This window comes from Manihot esculenta, chromosome 3 (assembly GCF_001659605.2).
Source record: "Manihot esculenta cultivar AM560-2 chromosome 3, M.esculenta_v8, whole genome shotgun sequence".
NCBI classification, from domain to species: domain Eukaryota; kingdom Viridiplantae; phylum Streptophyta; class Magnoliopsida; order Malpighiales; family Euphorbiaceae; genus Manihot; species Manihot esculenta.
The window spans coordinates 13,644,214-13,656,663 of NC_035163.2; the positions used below are offsets into that span (position 1 = coordinate 13,644,214).

Below are 12,450 nucleotides of genomic sequence, written 5' to 3' on the forward strand. Positions count from 1 at the left end.
ATTTTCATTTTTTTATTTTTTGAGATTTTGGTAGATACTCTTAAACAAATTTAATTAGGATGACCTTCAAGCAAATAGAATTTTTGATAAAGAAATTAAAAGAATTAGAGCCTCATTCAAGTCTAAAGATTTTTTTTTTTAAACTGTCTTTTTGTTTCTTTTCTGCATTGGCTTTTCATATTTTTAGAATGATAATTTTAAGATTTTTTAATATAATTATATTTGATTTTTGTTTTATGAATAGGTTTATTCTTTTTTCTAAAATTTAGATGTAGTCGGTCGTTAGTGACTCGTATTACTCGATTAAAAATTAAATAACTCATTTAGTTATTAAATTATTATTAAAATTAATAAATTTTATTTTTAATATAAATTAAATATAAATATATCAAAAACTAGTAAACAAAATATAATTAAAAAAATAATTTACAGAGTGACAAATGAAAAAAAGATAAATAATTTTTTGAAAAGTACTCACTAATAAATTTAGAAGAGATTTCAAATTTTACTAGTTCAATTCCAGAACAATAAAAATTAAATAGAAATATATCAAAAAATTAGTTAACATAATATAATTAAAAGAGTAATTTATATGGTAATAAATGGAAAAAAGAAGATAAACATTTTTTGGAAAAAGGAAGTGTATGGAGAAAAAGGTCACTGCTCTAAAATATATAAATTAATTGAAAATATAAATTTAGAAAGGAAGAATTATTATTAAATTATTTTTTTTAAATAATTAGTTGATGTTTATCTTAAAATCACTTAATTAAAATATTTTTATATTTTATAAAATTAAATTTTTTAATTTTTTATTAAATAAATTGTTTATTAATTTATTTTAATTTAGTTAAAATGATTAATTAATATAAATATTTAAAATTATAAAAAATAAATAATATATAATTAAATAATAAAAAATATTCAAAATTATTAATAATTTTTATTTTAAAAGAATTAAATAATTAAATTTTATAAAATATAAGAATATTCGAATAAATTAGTAAATTTTTGAAAAGTGAAAAGGACTTTTATACTAATTCGCTAGATTATAAATTAATTTAACTTTCAAAATTACAGAACAGCAACCCTGACAACTTGCAAACAAAAGCAAAAAGTCTGTATTGGCTTTGTTGCAGCCACGTGGATAATGTGACGCTAATTTCACTTAAAATATTTTAAATGACAAATTTTGCACACGAAATTTCGACAATCCTTCATAAAGCAAAATACCAATCGTTTTCGCATAGCTGTAGGTCTTCTTTTATATGGATTAAGAAACTAGAGGAAGGGTTTGATCAAAGTTCTTCTTCTCCTTGCCTTTTAATTTACTCCCTCCTTCCTTCTCGTCGACGCATAGCTTTTAATCTGAAATTCAAGGGCAAAATCTTCTCCTTTTCTCTTGATCTGATCTTCACTAATATTTACGGTCATGGCCACCGCCGGAAACAAGAACATCAATGCAAAATTGGTGAGTTTATGCTTGCTTTTTCATGTTTTCATTCATTTTTTTATGCTTTTGTTGGTAATTGTGATGAGATCAATCTTTATTTTATTAATAATCATGTGTTTGTATATAATGAGTTTTGAATTGGGTTTTCCGTAATTTTCTGAAATTTTGATCTGGGCCTATGTATTTGTGAAAATTTCAAATGTGGTTTTTACCTTTTTTAAAAATATGTATGGTAATTATTAATATCTATGTTGTTTCTGTTTTGTAGAATAATTGGATTCAAGATTCTGATAATCTTGCAATTTTTGACACTATTGCTTAGTTTTTCTCTATAAGCATAGATATTACTGATGGAGCTGATATTTTGTATTGGTTTTCTGCAATTATAAATGTTTTTGCTTTTTGTTATATAAATTTGGGAGTGGTTTTATTTAGGATAGAGTGTGATTTATGTATTTTCTTTGTAAACTGTGGTGTGGTGTGGTTAGCTTTTGGTGAAGTAACCTTAAATATCTTTAAGAAACTTATTTAAATTCTGACTACTTAGCTCTTTTGGGTTACTTTCTCTTGCAAATTTGACGTACAACTCAATTGAATTATATATGGTCATCAAACTACTTTTGCATACTTGTAGCTTGCTGTATCTTAAGTGAAATGAATGAAAGAAGGTTCTTAAATTGGATGACTATGCAATTGTCTGTAATTTTTTTTTCCCATTTCCCACCAATAAATATTTGCTGGCAGTTTGGTACTTGCTTATTTATTTTCAAATGGCGTTATCTTGTTTCATATATGCTATTTTCTTGTCAAAAATGGGAAATATCACAATCTGATATGTTATTTACTGTGTCATGATTATGATGGTGTCATGCCATCCTGGTAAGCTGGCATTAGACTGCTGTAAACAACTTTAAGGTTACCACTTATTTTAACAGCACTTTGAAGGGAATTGCAGCATTTAATGAAATAAAAAATAGAGCGATTATTGTATCACTAATTCTTGTTCTCTCTCACTCTCTCCTTTCCTTTGCCTTTCTCTTCTCTTCTGCTCTGTTCTGTTCTGTCCTTCCCCTCTATTTCATGTCTTTTTGTTCTTTCTCCTAAGTTTCGGTGCCATGGCACCATTGAGAACTCTGCTACGTAAAAGAGACCTTGGATTATAGTTACTTGGAACATAGTCTGTAGCAGGTCGCAGTACAGAGATGGGAGCATGGTTCTCTATTTTTTATATATACTAGCTACTGTAGCTGTAGGGTTAGTTGGTTCAATCTTCTTGGGTTGTGCTATGTTTGAAAAGCATTTGGTTTGTGTAAATTGCTATTGAAGTTTTTTTTAACAGTTATAGATAATATTGCAATTCTCAAAATGAATCAACATTTATGCTAATTTATGTATAAGTTTCAATAAAATAATTAATACTAATTTTTTAATCTCCATAAAATTTTAACCTCTTAAAATCATAGTAATAAATTGGTTTTTAGTGTCAATTTATTTAATTCTCTTGAATAAAGATTGTGATAGTTTGATATTTTAATTTATGATCTTTATAATGAATTGTTAATAGTTTTTGAGCCAATAACACAGAAGGTTTTTTGGGCCACAAGCTTCTTTATGGACTACAAATGGGGATGCGCTCTATACTAATTGCACCAACTCAAACCAACCGTCTGTTCTTCTGGTCTCTGTCTTTGGTCTTGGTAATTGCTGCAATGCTCCAATAACTAGTCGCCAACCATTTCATTCTGCTTGTTATCTTCTTCACCACCTTTTGTTTCAACTATCTCACAATTTTTTCCTTGGGTGTCTTCTTTTCTTCTTTGTCTGCCGCAAAGCCTCTTCATCCACTTTCTTAGTTCAAATGGTGATTTCTTCTGAGATTTTCACAGCTTAGTTCTACTCTCAAGTGGTGCTGTTTTTCAACCCTTTTACCTCCATTTCCTGGCTGCTAGGTGTGCTTCCTTGTCCACCTACCTTGCTGATGGCGTACTCTGTAACCTATGCCATGGCATCATCACAGCAGTAGCAGGAGCATTAGTCCAGACTCAAGAGGCATTATGAAGCCCCGCTGATGAGGAGCAGAACAAATAAATAGTTTCAGTTATAATTCGTCAATTCTTAGTATCTTCTTCTCCTTACCTTCACTTTCCCCTTTGATTATCTGTTGAGCCTTTGATTGGAATGTGTTTGGTTATCCAGATCACACCCACAAGCTATTTAAGAAACAAGCATCCCATGAATTGGAACTTGCAATCTGATTTGCAGAGCCTTTTTTTTGGGGGTGGGATGGGGTAATGTTAACTATGCCTTGGACTATGCTACTGGCATTCAATAATTTGTTCTGAGGAGGTCCTTCATTCCTCAGCATTGAGACATTATATGCCATATATTTGCAATATCAGTTTCTGTACTGTTCTATAAAAATTTGGGAGGAGAAGGTGAGATCTCTTCTTGGATTTAAACCATGGTAGTGTGGACACAAGTTGAAATTGAATATAGGAGCCATAATGTTAACACATTTTTTTCACAAAATATATTAAATGAATAAACTCCTAAGATGTTAACTGAAGTTTAATAAATGCAACTGATCAAATTGAGATATTGAATCCATGTTTTGTATTCATTTGATTGATTAACTTCAGTAACTAGTGGAAACCATGAGTTTAAAACTCAAGCTGAAAAGAAGAGCCCCTTTTTATGTAGTAAGCGTTTGGGGGATATGAGTGTAAGAAAAAAAATAGAATAGGGGAAGTGGGGGGTTCTGGTAAGAGAAGCTTGTAAGGCAGAAAAGAAAGAAGTCCTTTTATTTTATTCTAATGTCTAGAGAAAGGCTGTTAAATGAAGAGATAATGGCCCTTATCAACTTCTTTTTTCTTCTTTTATTTATTTATTTATTTTTTCCCTTCCTTTTGGGCTTGTTATGTATGTGGTGATAACAGTAATGTGGCTTTTCAAACTCTGTTAAAATAAATGTTGTTTGAAACCTTAAAATATTCAGTCTCAACTTTTTGTCTGCAAAATAAGCACAAAAGATTACCATTCCTGCCCCTTTTGAGCAGCCATGCTTTTTAGAGAAGACATTTGTTTTATACAGTAGTTCTGACTAGTCATGCCTTTGCATGTGATATATAGTCCTTTTGCTTTTATTAATTTGAATATTTTTTTTGAGAAGTCATGCATTTTCCTTGGAAAATTTAATTGTTCATGAATTTTTATTCAGCATTGTCATGGTCATGTATAGTTTATCATACTTCAGTGTTCACTTCAGTGACTTCTTTGGCATGCATATTTTTAGATTAAGTATTTTTTTTATGCCATTGATATATTCCATTTGAACAGAAAATTATTTGAAGAATTCTTCTGTCTATTTTAACCTTGTATTTTTTGGTTTTTTACAATGATATTTATTTTGTGCTTCAGGTGCTTCTTGGGGATGTTGGTGCTGGAAAGTCCAGTCTTGTGTTGCGATTCGTCAAAGGACAGTTTGTTGAATTTCAGGTTGTTAGGATTTAGGTTTGGAAAGGGTTTTTTTTTTTTGTTTAATTTTCTTTGTGGGACTGGAGGGTTGGTTATAAACTTGCTAATTGAGATTCTTTCGAACTTGACTATGCTATGTGTGTTAGGAATCAACCATAGGTGCTGCCTTTTTCTCACAAACATTGGCTGTGAATGACGCGACTGTAAAATTTGAGATTTGGGATACAGCCGGTCAGGAGAGGTATCATAGCTTGGCTCCAATGTACTACAGGGGAGCAGCTGCTGCAATTATTGTGTATGATATAACAAATCAGGTAAATTAGGCTAATGTATATGTTACGTGCTGTTTTCTTCTCAATAATGTATGTCTTGATTACAAAATGGTTGCTGTGGTTTATTTTTTATATTTAGGCTAATGTATATGTTACGTGCTGTTTTCTTCTCAATAATGTATGTCTTGATTACAAAATGGTTGCTGTGGTTTATTTTTTATATGCAAAATTGCAAAGAATAATTACAACTTTAGCACTATGTGGTGTTAGTATGTCCAGGCTAATCAGGTCTCTTGCTTCTTCATTCCATCATTCAAAAAGAAATTGAAGTATTGTGTGTATGCATGTACTTTTGATTGGGAATAAAACTATTTGAAAATCTTTTGTATAAGAATATATATGAAGGTTTCCACCTGTCATTGCACAGAGATTAGTTAATAGGCATCAGTTTCAGGGTTGCTACCCTTCTTTTCTTGTTCTTTTTCTTTCTTTATCAAGTTCCATGGGGTCTTAGAACCTAGAGGCAAAACAATGCTGACAAGCAACTAATGTGAAGTACTGTTTGAACTAATGTTAGTGATGTGTGCATGAAAAAATTCTACTACTAGGACAAAACTAGACAAAATCATATTACCAATATATTTAACCTAGTATCTAGATGTTTATGCACCATTGATTAAAAGAGACCCAAATTCTATATTTGTGTTGAACTTCTATGTGTCAAATGGAAAGCCTGTTCAGCAAATAATCATCAAATTGCATGGAATTAAGGCATAAAATCTATGCCATTTCTGCTTTTGCATAATGCATCGCATTGTTTTTTCAGTTGTAAGAATATGGTTTTATTACCATATTATTTATGTAGTATACCTGAAGCAATGTAAAGTGTTTACTTTGTTTTAGTGAATGATACCATAGTCATTATCAAGTATAGGCTTGTTGTTGTCTTTGATTTGACCCTACAAAATTTTTTAACATTACAAAATTTTTTAACATAAACATTATGCCCTTTGAATCTCTTATTCTTCATTAGTGAGAAAATTTTTATCTTGATTTTTCTTGAGAACATCATTAAAATCAAGCTCAAAATAGTTTTGCTATTTTCCCCCATTTTCTTTATGAGTTCTCTCTAGCATGTTTTATATTTTCTTCCCTGGAAACCCCAGCAATATGCTTCCTTAGTCTACATGCTTGTCCAGTTGTCCCAAGTCACATCATTTGTATTTGTATTTGCTAAGTGATCAATCTTCCAATAGCAATATTTTTCCTGAATTTTCAGGTCTCAAAAAAATGTGCACAGGTTATTTGGTGGATGTTAATTTTTAAGTGGATTTCCACCCTTTTCTTCCAGTTTGACCTATTATTGCTTAAGGGTTTAGTTGGATATTAATATACTTGCTGCTTTTGTGTTTTGAGTGTGCTAAAATTTATTGGAGATTAGACAGGTGGAAGGTTTCTCTGTTTTATCATTGGACGTCACACATCACTCTCGTTTAAGCTTGTTTTTGTTTTATTTCTTTGTATAATCTGCCTTGCTAAGGTCCTTGTGGGTGCTGCTGACTTACTGTTATGATTATAAAGTTGATGACTGTCTTTCTAGGGATTATGCGGGGAGATGTGTGAAGTAATTAAGAGTAAGTAAAGCCTGATATAATAGTTGGAATGCCAGGACAAATTTATATGACTCAATTGAGAGCATAGGAATCTATTTTTCTACTGGCAATTGATAAAATTTTAACTGGGTTTGGGTTTGGGTCTTGTTGTTGGACAGGGCATTTTTGTTATTTTATTTTTAGTTTTGACCTCTGTATAATCTCTGATTTTCGAAATGTTCATATTTCATAGTTGAATCAGCAGGAAACTGTGGTATCATATTTGCATGTGGATAGAAACAATATTCATTATTTATTATTATTATTATTATTATTATTATTATTATTTAAATATTCCATTTCTATGTTAGCTTTTCTTTGTAAAATAATAGTAAATATTATTATGCTGTGTTTATCCTGATATATCCACTGCACAACCACGTAACTGTCCATTAGGTGGGGAGAGAGAGAGAGAGAGAGAGAGAGAGAGAGAAGATCGTACAATTGAAATCCTGGGAATTTTGTGGCATTTCTGGAAATTCCTAGACTAACCCTGTATGTTTGTATTGCATGCCTACCTAAGAGTTAGAGTTTAATAGGTTAATTACGTAACCCCCTCATGGTAATATATAAACCTTTCTACTATATAAAAGCATTAATAACTGTAAATTTTTTATGACCAATATTTTTTTTACTAAGTAATGAAACCACATATATATGGTTCAATTAATAATATTTTATGGATTTTTAAATTTATTTTATCAAAAGAAAAATCAATTTAGTTTATGGTAAACTTCTGGAATTTGGCATTTCTTAGTTCATTCAATTATATAAGTTTTGAAAATGCAACTTATTCTGACTCTAATCTAGTTGCGGCTTTGCTAAATGAATCTTTTTTAGTCCATTCAGTTTAGGGTTTTATCTACATTATGGTTTACAGCTGCCTAACATGTCATTTAAGTGACAGTTATAAAAATGGTTTCTTCTCAATTGTTTCTACTAAAGTTACATATGACAGTAGTATAGCATATTCTGCTTCTGTCATGGAAACCAATTAACCAAGTCTATGTTGGTATTCATCATCACCAGCTGCTATATCTATGTCTTTGAAATATCATTCTTCATTTCTTTTCCTTCCATTCATGCCCTACTTTGTAATCTTTTCTTGTTCCTTTTCAAGTTTGCAGTGGGTTTCATGTCCTTAATTAATCCCATACTAGTTGGAGTTATCTATATGGATCCTTTTCCTCATATTTGTTTTGTTCAAAAGCATGGAATGTTGATTTTCTTTCTGTGGTCGGAGAATTTCTAGTAGAGCTTGCTATTAAATAGCTCTGGTATAAGATAATTCATCTGAAAAAAGATATACAGAGCTTTGTTTGTAGACTTCCACTGTTCCACTGTTCCACATGGTGGTCATATTTTATTTTGTACCTACAGTATCACATTGCTTTTCTTTTTTCTTTTTAACATATATTTTGGTGCCTCTTCTTTTAGAAAAAACTTTCTTGAGCTGGTTAAATTCATTTAGTAACAAGAATATATTCTGTTATGTTCTCATTCAGGCTTCATTTGAACGGGCAAAAAAATGGGTCCAAGAGCTTCAGGCACAAGGTGAGACTACATATCAAATCAGCTATAGTGATCATTTTACTTAACTATAGCAATGGTATTGAATTTCATTAATTTCAAAAACCATCTGATACACCCTCTAGTAATACACTGTGATCCTTTGTTTCAAAATTAACAATTTGAGTCCCTGAAGTTTGTTAATAGTTCAACAGTTTTGTAACTGGGTATAAAATTATGAAGCTTTCCTTATACTTTAGTTCCCAACCTTTTAAATTATGTTACAAATTTGTCCCTCCCTAAAGGTTTAAATCTTATTATACTTTAATCCCTGAATGATTACATCATAAAACATTTTAGTCCCTAAAGTCTTGCTCCTTTCTTCAATATGGCTAATTTTGGAACAACAGGGATCACTGTATTTTGAGGTAAACATCAAAAGATTTTTGGTTATTGACCCAACATTTTAACATAAACATAATCTGGAAATGGTAAAGCTTGGTTTGATCAGCTTCTAGATATCAGAAGTATTTATGGTCATTTCTTCTACTCATAAATCAATATTTGATAATTATATTTACTTGTTGAAATTCCTTGATCATTGGCTTCTACTTGCTATCCTCAAGGCAATCCAAATATGGTTATGGCACTTGCTGGGAATAAAGCTGATTTGCTAGATGCAAGGAAGGTAACTGCAGAAGTAAGTATCTGTGTTGATTGTATCTATTTTTTTTTTCTTAAAAAAAGACTGTATCTGTCTCTGAAGGATCTTTTAAATGATAAAAAGTACTTGAGCTTTCCAAGGACCTAGGACTTGGAAACGAAATTCAAGTGCAGTAATTGGTATTGTTTCATTGTTTGGAATGTGCGAGGTGAGAGAGGCTAAGCTGGGAAAAGAGTAGAATGCCTTTCATTAGAGGTGACTTGGGCAAAGTTGGTAAAAACAACAGGAAGATGGGTTTGAAAACTTTTACCAAGTTTATATATAATAACTGTTGACCTACTACTATTGTTTGAAAAAAAAAATTTGCCTTGCAATTTAAATTGAATTATTAAAAACATTTTTTGTTATCTTATTATTATGTTATATAATTTTAATATATTAATATATATGTTTCATTTGTATGAATGAAATTATTATTATAAAAATTTTAATTCTAAGAATTTTTCTAATATAATTAATTAAATTTTATTAGTTAAAATTTAATTACAAGTTTACATTATTTTCTAAAAAATATTCACATATTAAAATTTGTTTAAGTTTATTTTAATAATTATTTATAAAAATATATAAAATAAAGTAAAGCATTATTATTAATTTGATAACATTTATTTAATGAAATGTCGGTTAAACCTCTGTTAGCCTTATTGAACCTTGAAACTCTTAAACCTTGCCGTTACCTGTTCATTGACAGGGCCCAATTTAAAAAACCTTGCTCTTTAGCTTTTTCTTCTTCACTGTTTGTTGGGAGTGCAGTGTTTTATTGCTTATGAACATGGGTGTTGCTTATATTTGACTTTTATTTGTTTATTCATGTACTTTTTATGTGATTAAGATATGTCAATCAATGTCATGCTCACCTATGGGAAGTGTGGACATCGAATATGGAAGGATTTCTACTAATCAAGTTCTTTAATTACTATTTCAGGAAGCTCAAGTATATGCTCAGGAGAATGGCCTTTTCTTTATGGAAACATCAGCTAAAACTGCAACTAATGTCAATGACGTTTTCTATGAAATAGGTATGTTAAATGTTTCTTCTTACAAACAGAACACAGAAATTTTGCAAGGGATTTTTTATTGTGATATTTTTTAATGAAATAAGTTCTTGCACTTAGTGATGACTGAAGTTTTTTGGATGATAAAGCAATATAGACTAAAATCATAATTATGAAAAGCGACTGTGTCATGATGCCAGAAATTACGAGAAGGGTATCTATTCTACTTGTGTGCGTAATATATCCCTTTGAATAAATTACTCATGACTATTTTGTTCCTCTATTTTTGGATGCAGCGAAACGACTACCTCGAGTGCAGCCAGCACAGAATCCTTCTGGAATGGTTCTTATGGATAGACCAGCAGAAAGGACAGCAAGCACATCCTGTTGCGCTTAAGTAATTTGGTAGTTCTACTATTTGTGCCTGTCTGCATCTTCTAGAAGGTTCTTATCTTGTGATGCGCATTTCCTTTTTTTCTTTTTGGAAAATACTTCCTGGTCATTGATGTATTTACTCACTAAGAAATGTACATGCACGCTTTCTTTTAAACCAGTGATTGGAGTTTCTCTTCTTATTTAGTGAAATGGTTTGTTCAGTTTCAATCTCTTCGATTACACAGTGATGCAGGTTCTAGCAGAGACTATTGTTGCGAATCTTAGGACAATTATTTTTATCTGCAGTTCTTTTTCCCTCCTTATTTGCCAAAGAAATTTCATTGAAAGAGGATTAAAATTCCTTGAGAAAAGCAGAAAGAGAAGTCCTTTATGTGCCTGTTTAGGATTGGTGTTGGCCACCTTGTTACAACTTCCTTCGCCAAAGAAAAAATTGCGAGATTCAAAACCTTGAGCAACAGTAGGTGTGAAAAATCAGACCCTCGATTCCTATTGTTCTCTCTCAATCTGTTGAGAAATAAATCAACTTGCACGTCTCCCCTGATTACAGTCCTGAAGCCCGTCTAACAATATGATACAAAGTGAACAAGAGAAAGAGGGAAGGAAAGCAACCAAGAACTTGGGAGCACACTTTCAAAAGAGTCCCAATATATTGATTGCCAATAGATAGTACATACATTCTGTATTCTCCCTATTAATTCACAATAACGTTTATATGAATGACAAAAATAACAAAATGCTAATTTCTCGGTGGCTATGTTCATGCTCTAGTTGGAACTGCCGATTGGGATAAAAATATTATTGTTATAATGATAAGACGAAGAGAAGGAGAAGAAAAATATACGCTCTATTTTTATTATTCTATTTGCACCGTATCACTTAAGCCTTCTATTCGCACTATATTATTGAAGCATATGGCAATGTACCAATTGCATTCCCTTAAAAGAATCTTTGTTTTCAAGGATTAAAGGTAGGAAAATGTAGCGTGATGTCTTCAATATACTCCCAAGTAGCACTAGTTAGTAAGAGACTTTGCTCAATGAATCGACCTTTGAGGAGCATCCTAATTTCTTCTCTTACTAGTTTTTTTAAAATGACTTGTGGAGAAGGCAAGGGTGGTGCTTGTATGTCATGAATGATTGGAAAATAAAAGAACATCAACATGAGCTCTTTTAAGAGGGGACACATGAAACACATTAAGGATCTCTGACTTAAGAGGCAACTGCAACTGATACGCCACTTGCCTTATCTTCTTAGTGATCAAGAAGGGACTATAATATTTGTGGCTTAACTTGTGCTGAACATGTGGCGAGAATTGTTGTATGAATGGATGCAGCTTGAGATAAACCTTTTCACCCACCTAAAATTGTCTATCAGACCTTCCCTCTTCAAATAATTACTTCATTCTTGCTACTGTCCTTCTTAAATGGTGCTTGAGCAAGTTTATAGAAACTTCTCTATCCCTCGTATAAATATCAACAACTGCCACATAAGAGTCTTTAGGCATATAAGGAACATGAAGAGAAGGATTAATGCCATAAAGAGGCTCAAAGAGACACATTTTGATAACTGAGTGGTATGACGTATTATACCAGTACTCTGTGAGGGAAGGCCATTGTACCCAGGCATGTGGAATATCCCACACATACATCTTAGATAAATTTTCACACTTGTTAACCACCTTTGTCTGCATATCTATTTGTGGGTGGTAAGCAATAGATAAATGTAAAGAGGCTCCTTGTAATTTGAACAACTTTTACCAAAACTGACTTGTGAAACTGAGTCCCTATCACTCATTATTGTCTCTGGTAAACCATGCAACTTAAAAATATTGTTTAAAAAAACTTGAGCCACATTTTTGGCAGTTAAGAGATGACTCAAGCTCATGAAATGGGCAGACTTAGTGAGTCTATCAACACCTACCATGATGACTATTTTGCCTTGGGATTTTGGAAATCGCTCAATAAAATCCATAGTA

General features: G+C 31.4%; 1 protein-coding gene across 1 annotated transcript; it reads left to right on the forward strand.

Moving 5' to 3' along the window:
- The first annotated feature begins 1,193 nt into the window (after window positions 1-1,193).
- Window positions 1,194-10,682, forward strand: LOC110612198 (ras-related protein RABF2b). Its single transcript, XM_021752906.2, has 7 exons — window positions 1,194-1,471; window positions 4,871-4,948; window positions 5,074-5,241; window positions 8,357-8,405; window positions 8,987-9,060; window positions 10,010-10,103; window positions 10,376-10,682. The coding sequence occupies exons 1-7, from the start codon at window positions 1,433-1,435 to the stop codon at window positions 10,474-10,476; spliced, it is 603 nt and encodes a 200-aa protein (XP_021608598.1). The 5' UTR covers window positions 1,194-1,432; the 3' UTR covers window positions 10,477-10,682.
- The last annotated feature ends 1,768 nt before the right edge of the window (window positions 10,683-12,450 follow it).